Raw genomic sequence first — 13517 nt, forward strand, 5'->3', positions numbered from 1 at the left:
TGTGACGGAAGGGCTTTTCAGTTCCGCTTCCGGGCCCCGCCCCCGGCACACCCTGCGAGTCTAGGGAGGTCCCGCCCTCGCACGCCTGTCGCGGCAAGATGGTGGTGGCGGAGGAAGTCAATGGACCTGTTCCCGCGTCGGGTGAGACGCTGGACGGGTTGGGAAGGTGGGGTCGCGGTTGAGGGCTCGAATGCAGCCAGAAACGTACTCAGCCCACAGCCTTGGTCGTACTTGGACACTGAGGTACATACCTCTTCGGGACTCCGAAGGAACTTCTAGAGTCCGCATGGGGAGGCTCAGAGCTCCCGGACCGGCGGTAGTGCGGGTTTCTAGGGGGACCCTGCTTCTGCCATTCAGTCGGGTAATTGCTTCTAGCTGGGCCTGTGACTGAGCACCTTCCAGGGAGTACCTGGCGCCTCCCCTCAGCGACAGAGACCAGCACCGCAGTCTTTCGGAGCTTCAGCTGTCGCAACTTGACTGGTCCATGGTCCTCTGGTTCACTGGTCTTTCCCAGACACAGTGCTCTCAGTAGTTGGAAACCAGTCTGCTTACCACACATTGGTCAGAGAGTCTCTGTAAAAGCGTACACCCACCGTTTGTTGTTCAGTCGCTCAGTCGTGTCCGACTCTTTGGGACATCCGCCGTAGATACTCCTTTGCTTAAAACCGTTGAGTGGCTCTCAGTGCATCTAGAACAAAATCAAAACACCTTTCCAAAGTCAGCATGGCACAACGGTTTGCGGAAGCCCACATGCCTAATCTCCCCTCATTTCTTCTGCTTAAAGTGCTTCAGTCACTCAGACTTTTGTAACTCTGCACCTAATTCTTGACATTTTACATCCTGTTCTTGGAAAAGTTGGGGTAAGGATTCCTGAAATATGAGCACTACACTGTCATAGCTTTTAATCTGTCTTATCTTTCAGGCCTCAACTTAGATGCTGTTTTCCTCAGAGAGCCTTTCCATAACTTTGTTATTCTCTTTCATAGCACCCTGTGCATTTCCTTTCTTGCCCTCAGGTAGTCTGTAATTATTGTATTTACTCTCTTTCTCTCATTAGGATCTATAAATTCTTGGAGGACAAGAACCTCCTTTCTCTTCATGGTAGTCCTCCAGTCCTAATACTGTGGCATACAGAAGGTGCCTAGTAAATTTTGAGTGACTGAACCAGAGGTCTACTCTGAAATCTGACTAGTAAAGCAGTTAGGGCTTGGCAGTTGATTTCCATCCCCTCCTTGTAAATAACCATGTGATCACACAGCTCTTGGAGAATGAGGAGGAGATTAGAGTATCCTGAATCTAGATTGTGGGCTCCTTCTGGGAGAGAGGACAAGTCATAGTATACATGAGGGGATTCATGTGTGGAATATATGTAGTGTTCACCCAGAGAGGTTACAGGACATAGTTTCTGTCCTCAAGCATTTATTTAGATTTATATGAAACCAGTGACTTCTCTACAGTTCTGAAAAGACACTGTGGTCCTAGTTACAGACTCTGCAACATCATATATGAGAAGAGATTTCCATAAATCACAATACCTTACTTCCCCTTAACCTTTAAGTGACTTCATGATTGATTATACATGGACCAGAGGATAAGGGTTTTAGGAGTCTCCACAATATGGACCCTATCAACGTGTTTGACTTCTTGTTCAGTAGAACTTCAGCTTAATTTATTGGTTTACTGTGCATGATTGTTTAAGCCTCTCTAATCTGGTGAAGTACTTTCTCCCTCCCTTCCCCCATCTAAATCCTACCCATCTTTTAAACTTCTTTCTACTACAGCATTTGTTGGAAGTGTTTTCTAAAGCATATTACAGATTATGGTAGTTCTAGATACTCTCCCTTTTAATTACATTAGCTTATGAGATATGCAGAGCTGATTCTAGCAGTGCGTTTCAAGCTGTAGGTTGAAACCCTTTGGTAAGTTATTAAAACAATTTAGTGGATTGTGACTTGCGTGACAAATAAAAATTACATAGAGTGGACTATATCAGAGGGTCTTGCCTACCTGAAGACTAAGTAATTGTTTTGTGAAACTTTATATTGCATGTGTGTGTTGTGTCTCAAGGTAAAATAGATTTCTTACTGGGGTTGTCAGAAAGCTTGAGAACCACTAAATTAGAGACTAGATATACTGAAGTAGAGTTTTGCTGAAGGACTAACTGACTACTTTCAACCAGGCTAGTGACTGAGTCTTTTCAGAAAAGATCGTTCCCCATCCTCTTGTATAAGAATTCAGTGTTTACTTAGTTTAGATGACTTCAGAAGAAAGTGAGTAACTCTGGCCAGTAAAATGCCTTACAAATGTTTAGGGTCTTGCGGAGTAGGCATTCTTTCTGTGGTTTACAGATGATGGATCAGTGCTTATCAAGAAATGAAGGAAAGTGTGGAACACTTTCTATTTTTTGAATAGTAAGAGGGAGGGCACTGTGAGAGGCCATGTCTGCTGAGAAGTACCTTCAGACTTTGAGCTATGGTATTTCTCTCTCAGAAATAGATCTTTGGTGGGAAACAGGCCATATAAGATATTTATCTGGTGGCCATATAAGACATTTATCTGGTGACATTTCATTTATTTGAAGCCTTTTTATTTTAGACGAAGAAAGTTAAAATTGCTTTTAAAATTCAATACTGAGTAGATAAGTAATTGGTGTAGTAGTAATATAATAACATAATAATATAACATAATAGTGAGGCACTAAGAATGACAGTATCATTAGAAAAAGAACAATTACTATTACTTTTGAAGTCCCCTGTGAAGGCCTTTGATTTTGAAGGCCTTTGTTGATTCCATCCTTTTCCCTGCATTCCTAGAGGTAACCACTATCATCATTCCCTGTTATGCTTTCGGTGTGATCCCTGAAGACTATATGCTCTGTTGCATAATTATGAATTTCATATGAATACAATCGTGTATACTCTGTGGTTTGCTTATTCTTTGGCTTGGTGTTATATTTTTGGAATTGTTCATGTTTGAATATTAGCTATGATTTATTTGCTCAGGTGAGGTTTACTTAGTTGATTTGAATTACTGTTTCTTTGTATATTTCCTTAAACTAAATGTTCACTATTCTAAGACAGTATTGCTGACACTCCTTTACCACCACCCCAGTCTCTTTTGTATTCTCCGTTTTCCTTCTAGCCCTTTGTTCTGCTTTATTTCTCTTCTCATCTGCCTTCACCTGAGGCTGTACTCAGGTGCAACTCTGAGACTCGTTTGACCCCACTGAAATCATGGAGGCCTGCTGAAGTTTCCAGATAGCTTTCTGAATTTTTGTCTTAATGATTTTTGATGTTGTGTGCTGAATATAAAACTAAGTAACTCTTGATGGGAAGATTGAAATTCTGATGAACAAATATTTTCAGTGTCCCTGACATTTTCATCCATTTCTTGAGTTCTTTTTTTTTTTCCTTCCCTTGTCTTAAAAATTTGTTTTCCTCTACAATTTGGGGCATTATGACTTGAATAGATATCTGACGATCAGATTTGTCTACAAGAAGTCAGCTGGCAAGGCTGCTTTTCTCTGCTAAAGCTGAGAAGCTGATTGACATCATGAAAGTCTTCTGCGGGCGGGCCAATCCGACCACAGGATCTGTGGAGTGGCTGGAGGAGGATGAACATTATGACTACCACCAGGAGATTGCGAGGTAACGGGCGTTTTTTTATTTTTTTTCCCCACAGTTCACTGTAGTTGGGTAAGGCCATTGATCTCAAAGCAGATGCCTTGGAATTCAGTCTGAGTGGGGAATAGATTGTCACCAAGTGCCTCTGACCAGGGCAGTGTTGCTCACCAGCAGGTCTGCTCAGCTAGGTAGGTTTGTGTGGGAGTTCCACAAAGTCATACCTGTGTGGAGAGGCAGATGTTGTGTCGCAGCCATACCAGAGCCCCAGAGGATTTGTCTGGTGGACCAAAGAGGACCCAGGCTTCAGTAGTAGTAACGGCAATAGACGAGCTTATGAAATTTAATTATTGTGTCACTGAAATGATGACACATTTATCATATGGTTAAATTCTCTTTAACAAAAAAACGTGGGGGAAAGTGAATTTTTTTTCCTTTGGAGGGATGTTTAAAAGTATGTCAGGGAGTTACTGTTATTTAGCAATCATTAAGTGTGTACAACACTGTGTGAAGGCTGTGAATACCGAAATGAAGAAGATAAGGTTCTGATTCTCAGAGAACATGCAGATTTGTGGAAGAGACAGATAAATAAAAAATTATGACACCATGAGATGAAGGTCAGTGGAAATGGGCACAAAAGGGCATGGAAACATCAAGAACCACCTGTGCTGGGAGAGTGATAATTTGAATGATTTCCCAAATCTAAAGAGAGGGTGGTTGCTTTCCAGGCAGCAGGGATTATGTGCAGACTTACAAATGAGCTAGTTTGGGAAATGACTAGCAGGTCAGTGTGACTGGAGTGTGGTGTAAAGGTAGGGCTGTGGTGAGGGAGGCTGCTGGAAAGGGGTCATGTTGTAGTTGGTGAGACCAAAATGCTGGAAGAGGTTGTCTTAACTTCTAGCTTTGCCACTTAAGTCTGTGACATTGGCCAAGCTTCTAACCTTCTCTGAGCCTTGCAGTAGTAATATGTGCCCCATGTACAGTATAACAGTACATGGCTCAGTATAATAACATTTATCCCATAGTATGATACCCTTTTCTTACCATTGTTTGATGATTGAATGAAGTACAATGTTTGGTACAGAATAAGGGCTCAAACCCATTACTTTGTAAGTATTTTGGATGTTATTTTCTGAGTGATTGAGATGTTAAATAGGGAAGAAAAAAGATGAGGTTGCATTTTGGAACATTCCCTGAGAGCAGTGTGGAAAGAGTGTTTGGGGAAAAAAAAAGATTGTTTGAGGGAGCAAACAACTTGTGGGCATTTGGGTAGGTATTGCAGCCCTATGGCTGAGACAGCAGAGGTGAAGAGAGGTGGAGAAAGCTTTGAGGGAGCCTAAGTTTGGTAACTCTTGGGTGCAATGATGGAAGGAGAGAGAAAATTCAAGAAGCACCAAGATTTCTGATTTGAGTAACTAGGTGGATGGAAAATAGTTCCATTAGACGGAGAACACAGGAATGAATGTTGTTGGAGAGATGAAGATTAGTATCTGGGTTTGACCATCCAGATGGAAATGCCAGTGGGCAGATAAACTGTGGATCTGGACAGTTTGCAGTTATTAGTGAGAGTTGAAGCTGGAAGAGATTGCAGGCTTTCAGAGATTGTGTGGGATTAGAAAGGTAGAGGGCTGAAGAAAGAATCCTGGAATATCTGATGAGGCAAGACAACCAGCAGGGGATGGCCAGAGAGTAGAAAGGAAGAGGATGTTTCAGAAAGGGGAATGTCCAGCAGGGTCAGAGAAAGCCTGGCTGTTAAGTGATGGGGAGTGAGCTGGTGGTGTTTAGGGAGAGTGATGTCAGTGGAGTGGGAGGAGTGGGTGGGTGATGGGGCAGGGAAGATCGGGTGTGAAAATGCCCCTTAAGAGGTGAAGGAAAGTAGAAAGGACCAGATTTCAACTAAACACTCATACGTAGGTTCACATGTTAAAAACCTTGGTAAGTCATTTAAACAACGAAGCAGCAGAACCATTTGCTTTTGGTGTACTGCTCTTTAAAATGTGGCGTGTGAAATGCCTGTGTCACAGTTGCCTGGAGCACCAGTTCAAGTGCAGATTTCCAAAGTCTGGCTCCATCTTCTGGATGAAAAATTCTTTGCCTGTTTTGTGGGAAGCCCTCATGTTAAAAAAAAAAAAAAAAAAAAGGCTCTCCATTAATTCTGATGTTGATCGGAAGCTGGAGACTCTGTCTTTGGTGAGAGTCCCTTAACTCTTACCTGGAACTCTCAGAAAGCAGCTTTGGGCTGAATCTGCTGAATTCTGGGGATTATCCTAACCCTGCCAGAGATTTTTCAGATTTGTGTATTACTGTGGTAGAGCATGTGGATTAGCAGCCCTCTTCTCTGTAGTTTGGTGAGCTCTTCTTAGTTGTCCCTGATGACATAAGGGAAAGTGCCCTCGCATACACAGCAGGCATATAGATTCTCTTTCCCCGATTGCCCTCCTCAGTGTTCCTGCCATCTGTGGTTATCCCTGTATACAAATGTATGTAAGACTATGTGAAGCATTAGACACATCTGAGTTGTTCCTGAGGAAAAAAATTATATGGTGTATAACATAGTCAGTATGCTAGGACTGTGGAATTACCATGACAGGGCCAACTATCAGAGCAGTTTCAATCCAAGATTCTTTACTAAAAATAAACATGTTTCTCTAAGATTTTTTTTTCTGCAGTATGAGAGAATGACAGCTTATAGCTCTGTTAAAATAGTTTAAAATGGACCAGGATGTTTCTTCTATCTGATGTAGGAATGCATTTATGTATGTGAATATTCTCGTACGTTGATGTTTATTATTATTAGCAGAGGTTTCTAACCTGTCTTTTTATTTTTTTTAGGTCATCCTATGCTGATATGTTGCATGACAAAGATAGGGTAAGTATAAAAGGAAACTGTTATTTATTTATTTATCTTTTTGAAACTATTACCTTAAAGTGGTGTTTGAAACCTTCCACTACATGGTTAAAAACTGCCCCCAGAGGCACAGCTGTTAGAATGATGCAGAGAGGCAGCAATAGGGTGCACTGCTTGGGAAAGCATGAGTCTGGGTCCTTCTTGCTCCTCTGTTACTGACTTGAGCATGACCTTGGAGAAAACATGAGACCTCTGCAGATCTCATTTATTAGAATTTATAATGAGTGGGTCATAGTAGCTGATCTCCATGATCTCTGGATAAAAAATACAGTTTCACCTGGAATAGTCACTTTGTAATTTTAAAATAGAATCTCTAGAGGTCACTGCAGACTGCATTTTGTAAAGTGTATTTGGCTTTCACTGCAGAATTACATTTCAGCTTTTCTCCTTCATTTTTGTTTCATCTGAGTTCTCTTTGTTTGAGTTATGTTACAGTTCTGGTCTCATCATGGTTAGCAACCCAGGATTTCCTGGTCTCCCAGAGTGCTTAACTAGTCAGCCTCTTCTGGATCGTTCAGAAATTGGGAGACTTGAAGGAAAGGGATGCAGGGCCAGGCTTAAAAATTGAGCAGTGCTTGGCAGAAGGATCAGGGCACATGGTAGTAGGGCTGGTCATGAGGCTGTGTTGGTGGCAGTGTCTCTTTCACCCAGCCCAGATTAACTGCCTACTTCTTGGCAACACTGTGACAGAAGGGCCTCCTTAAGCACCATTAGTGTTCAGACTACACCATAGGGGCTAGGTGCCTCCCTCATTTTTGTCAAATATCCGAGTGCCTTTGCTGATCTGTTGAGGAATTACAGAATGGGGAACAAACATTGTTGGCTTTTGACTAATCCTCTGTAGTTTAATGTTCTTGACTTCTTTTTGAACTCAGGGGCCTGTGAGCCTCTCTGATTTTTCTTTTTTTTTTCCATTTTTTTTATTAGTTGGAGGCTAATTACTTTACAATATTGTACTGGTTTTTGTCATACTTTGACATGAATCAGCCATGGATTTACATGTGTTCCTCATCCCGATTCCCCCCTCCCACCTCCCTCTCCACCCGATCCCTCTGGGTCTTCCCTGTGCACCAGGCCCGAGCACTTGTCTCATGCATCCAACCTGGGCTGGTGATCTGTTTCACCCTAGATAATATATATGTTTCGATGCTATTCTCTCGAAACATCCCACCTCGCCTTCTCCCACAGAGTCCAAAAGTCTGTTCTGTACTTCTGTGTCTCTTTTTCTGTTTTGCATATAGGGTTATCGTTACCATCTTTCTTTTTTTTTCTTTACCATCTTTCTAAATTCCATATATATGCGTTAGTATACTGTATTGGTCTTTATCTTTCTGGCTTACTTCACTCTGTATAATGGGCTCCAGTTTCATCCGTCTCATTAGAACTGATTCAAATGAATTCTTTTTAATGGCTGAATAATATTCCATGGTGTATATGTACCACAGCTTCCTTATCCATTCGTCTACTGATGGTCATCTAGGTTGCTTCCATGTCCTGGCAATTATAAACAGTGCTGTGATGAACATTGGGGTGCATGTGTCTCTTTCAGATCTGGTTTCCTCAGTATGTATGCCCAGAGCCTCTCTGATTTTTAGTGTTGTCTCCAGAGAAGGTCCTTTTTGACCCAGCTTCCAGAGGATTTGGACAAATGGCGTTGTCATCCATCCGGTCAGCCAAGCCAGAAAGATGATGTCTTTCCCTTATCTAAGCCTGTAGTTGATTGGCCATCAAATTCTATGGTTCTTTCAACCCCACTGCCCGCTCAGCCCTCATTTACTGGTGTTGGCCCCTCTTTTCCTTCTTCTGTGTCCCTTCAGTGTCCTCTTGTTGCCTTTGAGGTAAACTTCAAATTCCTTGCTGGAACATTCCTAAGTCTTCATTATTTAACTCTAACTTCTGTTCTCCCCTTCCCAGTTCTACGCATGAGGAAATGGAGTCAGAAGTTGCTGGTTAGTGACAGTCAAGAAAAACATGTTTCTCTGTACTTTTGTATGGTTCCTTACATTTTGTTGTTGTTTTAAAACACTTCTATTATCCCATAAAATTATCTCATGTTTGTTTGTAATCAACCCTGGTACTCAGCCTTCTGGTTGCCCCCCCCTCCCCCAAGCGACCAGTGATAGGTTTTCTGTCTGTATAGTTTTTGCCTTTTCTGGAAATTTCATCTAAATGAAATCATATAATATGTAGTCTATGCGTCTTTTTTCCTTCATTCATCATTTGAGGGTCATTCATGTTGAGTGTCTTAGTATCCATTCCTTTGTATTGCTGAGTAATACTCCATTATATGGATATACTGTATTTTATCCATTTGCCAATTGATAGACATTTGGATTGTTTCCAGTTTTCAGCTGTTTTGAATAGTCCTGCTTTGAACAGTCACATGTAAGTCTTTGTGTGGACATGTTTTCATTTCTTTCACGTAAATATATGAGAGTAGAATTGCTGGGTCTATATGTTGAGTGTACATTATTTAACTTTGTAGTTTTAATATATTTGGAAGGCAAATAAGCACATGAAATAATTTTTTCTAATGACTAATGTTGTCAAACATAATTCTATGTGCTTATTTGCCATCCAAAAGTCATCTTTAGTGTAGTCTAGGATTATGAACACACATAGGACTCTATGGATACTGCCAGTTGTCTTTTAAGAGGCTCCAATAATAGCTTCAAATTTGGATAATTAAAAAGTGATAGCTATGCACATTTCATTGTCTTTCTTCTTTATGTCAGGAGAAAAGATATTTCTGATGTGCTAAATAAACATGTGGAGGTAAATTAGCAGCATGACTAATTTAGTCATTGCTGTCAGTCACCTTCAGACAACAGTCAATAACTTCAAGTTACAGTTTGTATTTTTTTGCATCATGTGATGGTTTTGTATGTTAAGAAAATTGAAAAAGTATTGCATGTGTTTTAGTATTTGTTGTGTAGAAAATGTAACTTTTTTAAATTAAAAAAATTAAAAATGATAGCTCATTTAATGGATGTTATTTATTTGGCACATATCCTAACCCTTGTTTCCTGTTGAGGATGCTGCTGATGAGTGTTCTCAGGTGATCAGCTCACAGATTGAACTGAAGCTCCCCAACCAGCTCCTAGAACTGCTGTCTTTCTGCTACCCCACAGCCATAGCTACACAGAGAAATCTGCACCATCCTGCTTTTTGTGGAGATAGTGTATTTGATGTTCATTTTCCTAGTTCAACAATTCTATCAGTTGCCATCCTGATTTTTTTTTAAACTTTTTTTCTTTCTTTGCCATAAAAAGCATATAACATAAAATGCCATACTGATTTTATCCAAGACAAAAATACAATTACTTTAGGAGTCAAATATTTTTGTGAGGCTTATCGTGAAAAATAACAGTCCCCTGGTGTATCATTTCCCCCAGACAAAACATTTTTATGCTTACACTCAGAGGCAACCTCCTTTCTTCTCTTTGAGCTGTTTGTTTTATGTTTACTTCCAGACCTAAATAACTATTATTTATTGAATTCCCATTGAGAACTAAGAATTTGGTATTCAGCTCCTCCTTCCCACTCGTTCTCCTTTCCTCCCAGCGCAGTTAAAATTTTTGCAAAATTAATATTCAGTATTTCGTTAGGCAAGTCACTTAAATTCTTTATGCCTCTGTTTTCTCATCTGTAAAATAGGGATAACAATAATACCTCCTTTTGTGATGAGGTAAACACCTACATAAACGTGTGTTAGTTAAAATCATGTTGACTTTATTAGGCATGTGTAAACACTGTTCACAGTTGAGCTATGTGATAATTTTGATTGCTTTTCCTTTCTTGCATTATTCTTCGTTAATAATTAACTTATTTTGCTTTGTGTTTTATGTAGTCATCCTTTTATGCCCAGAGTTTCTCCCAGTAGTCTAAAATTTCTTTCTGAAGGAAGGTAAAAACAACTGGCTGTTGTGTCAGTTTCATCTTAGAGGTTGTTTCTGGGGTCGTTTTCCCCAGCCTCAGTGTGGATTGGGTGCGTTCTGTCGTCTTGGTATCCTTGTTGTCTGTAGATTTCCTTTGCTCCTCTTTCTGTATTGAGTCCTCCACTTCCTGGGTCCCCTGTGTTCCTCTTTGGTTCCCTCCCTCTTTACTGAAGCTCATCCTTTATCACATTACTCTGAGAGGGTTCATGGGGAATAAGGTTTTTGAGGCTTGGCTTATCCAAAAACTTATTTATTCTGTCCTCACACTAAAGGCTGGATTCTAGTTTGGAAATTACTTCGCTTCATAATTTTGACATTATCACTGCATTTGCTTTTAGAGGTCAGTGTTGCTATTTTGAAATATAGTACTATTCTTTTTTTTTTTGGTTGCACCACACAGCCTATGAGATCCTAGGACCAGGTACTTAATTAGCCAAAGTGTTACAGAGGAGGGGAACAATAATCTACTTATATTACTAAGGACCTGAACTAAAAACAAAGAAACAATTTCCTGAGAAGAAAATATTTTTTAGCCCAGGAAGCTCTATGAATTAAGAGTCTAGTGAGGAAGCCAAAAGCCACATTATGTGTTTCAATGGGCTCCCCTGGTGGCTTAGTGGTAAAGAAACCCCCTGCCAGTGCAGGAGACATGAGTTCAATCCCTGGGTCTTGAAGATACGTTGGAAGAGGAAATGGCAACCTACTCCACTGTTGTTACCTGGAAAATTCCATGAACAGAGGAGCCTGGTGGGCTACAGTCCATGGGGTTGCAAAGAGTCAGACCCAACTGGGCACACAAGCACATGCATCTGTTTCAAGAGAAGGAATTGGTTACACAGGTATGGGAGGACTGGGACACGCACCAGAGTAACCTTGTGGTAGTAAGGGCAGGAAGCGACTCCTTTACCTGGGGATACAAAGGGAGAAGACTGGAGTTCCCAGAACCTAGACCTGTGGAGGAGAGGTCCTGTGGAGCTGATGCTCAGATCGCTGAAGGGAATCGCTGCTCAAGTGCTGCTCCTAGCTCTGAAGGGCCTGAGTAGAGTGTGTATGTGGGAAGGAACAAGCTTTCTCCTTCCTCTAGTTCCTCCATTGTCCAGTCCTCTAAAAGCTGGAAAGAGGAGAATGTGGTTTGCAGAGCGTGAGCCTCAGCATCTCTAAGCAGAGTATGGAAGAGTGGGTGTGGAGGGGAGAGACAACTACTTTATAAAGTTAAGAGGCTGACCCAGTGCTCCCGGAGCCTCGGGAGGCCTGTCCACCTCAGCCAGTGCAAGCCACAGAGGCCACGGGGTCAGGACTTAACTCTGCTGCTGCCAACTGTGACTCTAGAACTTCACAAAGCACTTATAATAACTGGTATGAAGTAACAGTTGTTTCTCCCTTTCTCTTAGAATATGAAATACTACCAGGGCATCCGGGCTGCTGTGAGCCGGGTGAAGGACAGAGGACAGAAGGCCTTGGTTCTTGACATTGGCACTGGCACAGGACTCCTGTCAATGATGGCGGTCACGGCCGGTGCCGACTTCTGCTATGCCATTGAGGTGAGCCACACTCTTCATGTGTATGTCCTGTGTCCTGTGTGGAAAGTCTCTTGTGTCCCTTGCACTTTCCCCATCCATTTGTTCACAGACATGCATGGGGTGTTCACTCCATGCCAAGCACAGCGCCAGGTTCTGAGAACACAGGGATGAATCAGACACCATTGCTTCCTCCAAGAGCTCGTTTTCTTCCCTGAAAACAGTGGTTCTCAGCCTTGACTGAATTTCAGAATCACTGAGGAGCTTTTAAAAAATTCTAATGCCTCGTCAGTTGTTGTCCTACACGCCCCTGTCCCCGATTTTAATTAATAGTTCTGGGATGTGGCCTGAGCATTGGGATTTTTTAAAGTGCATAAAGGTTGAGTTCTACTACCTTAAATGTCCTGACAGAGTCAGCTATCTTACTGCATTTACCCATAGTTTGGCAATCTGCCATTTCACTCCTTTAATAAAATATTAAACAAAATTATTTTTCTGGTAATGCAAATAATATGCTTCCCAGGTGGCATTAGTGGTAAAGAACCCACCTGCCAATGCAGGAGATGCAAGAGACCCAGGTTGGATTCCCTGATCGGAGGGAGACACCCTGGAGCTGGAGGAGGGCACGGCAACCCACTCCAGTATTCTTGCCTGGAGAATCTCATGGACAGAGGAGCCTGGTGGGCTACAGTCCATAGGGCTGCAAGGAGTCAGACGAGACTGCAACAACTTAGCACACATGCATGCGTGCGCAGTGTGAATAATACATACCATTATAGGAAATTCGGCAAATAGGAAGAAGTGTATTGACTCAGTATATAACTAACCATTGTTAAAATTTTGGTGTATTTTGCCCTACAAAATTTGTTTCATATGGTGATTAAGTTGCAGATGACAAAATAACAGTGGCTTAAACAGAAGTTTTTTGCTTTCTTCCATAAAGTGTAGAGGTCAGCACTCTAGGGTGTTCTGCCTAGACTCCTTCTAGCACCTGCCCCCCACCCCCATGTCTACAGGGTGGCCCTCAAGCTTATGGACTAGAAGGTGACAGTTTAGGTTGAGGACATACCGTGGTGTGTTTGGGAACAGTGTTGTCCAGAGTTGTGGCAAATGGTGTCATGGTAGAAAAACCCTTACGGTATATTGTAGCCAGACTCTGGAAGACCTGAGTGTCACATTAAAGACTTTAATATCGTGAGTAATGGGCTTCAGGTTTCTGTGATAGTCCAACTCTCACGTGATAGTTCCATGATAGTGATAGGGTTGTGTGTGTGCACGTGCACCCACGTACAGTTCTGTACACTTGTCTCAGGATTTCATTAAAATGATTAAGGGTCATTCTTTGCCTTTGGGGGTGTCATCAAGGCTCTGAGCTGATACAGAGAAATCAGTGTTTGAAGATAGTTGCTATGATAGCCTCAAGTAGATTTTATCTTCTTAAATGAAGAAGCCAAGACACACAGAGGTTAAAGTCTTAAGTCCCACAGTTAATAAGCAGGAGGGCTAGACCTGGATCTTGGTCTTTTGGTTCCTA

General features: G+C 41.7%; 1 protein-coding gene and 1 non-coding gene across 4 annotated transcripts in view; both read left to right on the forward strand.

Annotated features, from left to right (window-relative positions):
• Nucleotides 1-36: 36 nt before the first annotated feature.
• The window catches only part of PRMT7 (protein arginine methyltransferase 7), a 39570-nt gene continuing 26089 nt past the window's right edge, over nucleotides 37-13517 (forward strand). Inside the window, exons 1-4 of one of the 3 annotated variants that reach the window (XM_043898892.1) lie at nucleotides 37-141; nucleotides 3470-3647; nucleotides 6453-6489; nucleotides 11858-12007. In XM_043898892.1, coding sequence (XP_043754827.1) covers nucleotides 3553-3647; nucleotides 6453-6489; nucleotides 11858-12007 — 282 coding nt within the window. In that variant the 5' untranslated portion in view covers nucleotides 37-141; nucleotides 3470-3552. Of the gene's footprint in view, nucleotides 244-3469; nucleotides 3648-6452; nucleotides 6490-11857; nucleotides 12008-13517 lie in introns of all 3 variants that reach the window. The other 2 variants (XR_006340518.1, XM_043898891.1) reach the window with 2 other exon arrangements.
• On the forward strand, nucleotides 9230-9358 carry LOC122692976. The gene has a single exon (XR_006340783.1). It is a non-coding gene; the product is annotated as a small nucleolar RNA SNORA19 (small nucleolar RNA).

This window comes from Cervus elaphus, chromosome 4, assembly GCF_910594005.1.
Source record: "Cervus elaphus chromosome 4, mCerEla1.1, whole genome shotgun sequence".
Lineage (NCBI taxonomy): Eukaryota > Metazoa > Chordata > Mammalia > Artiodactyla > Cervidae > Cervus > Cervus elaphus.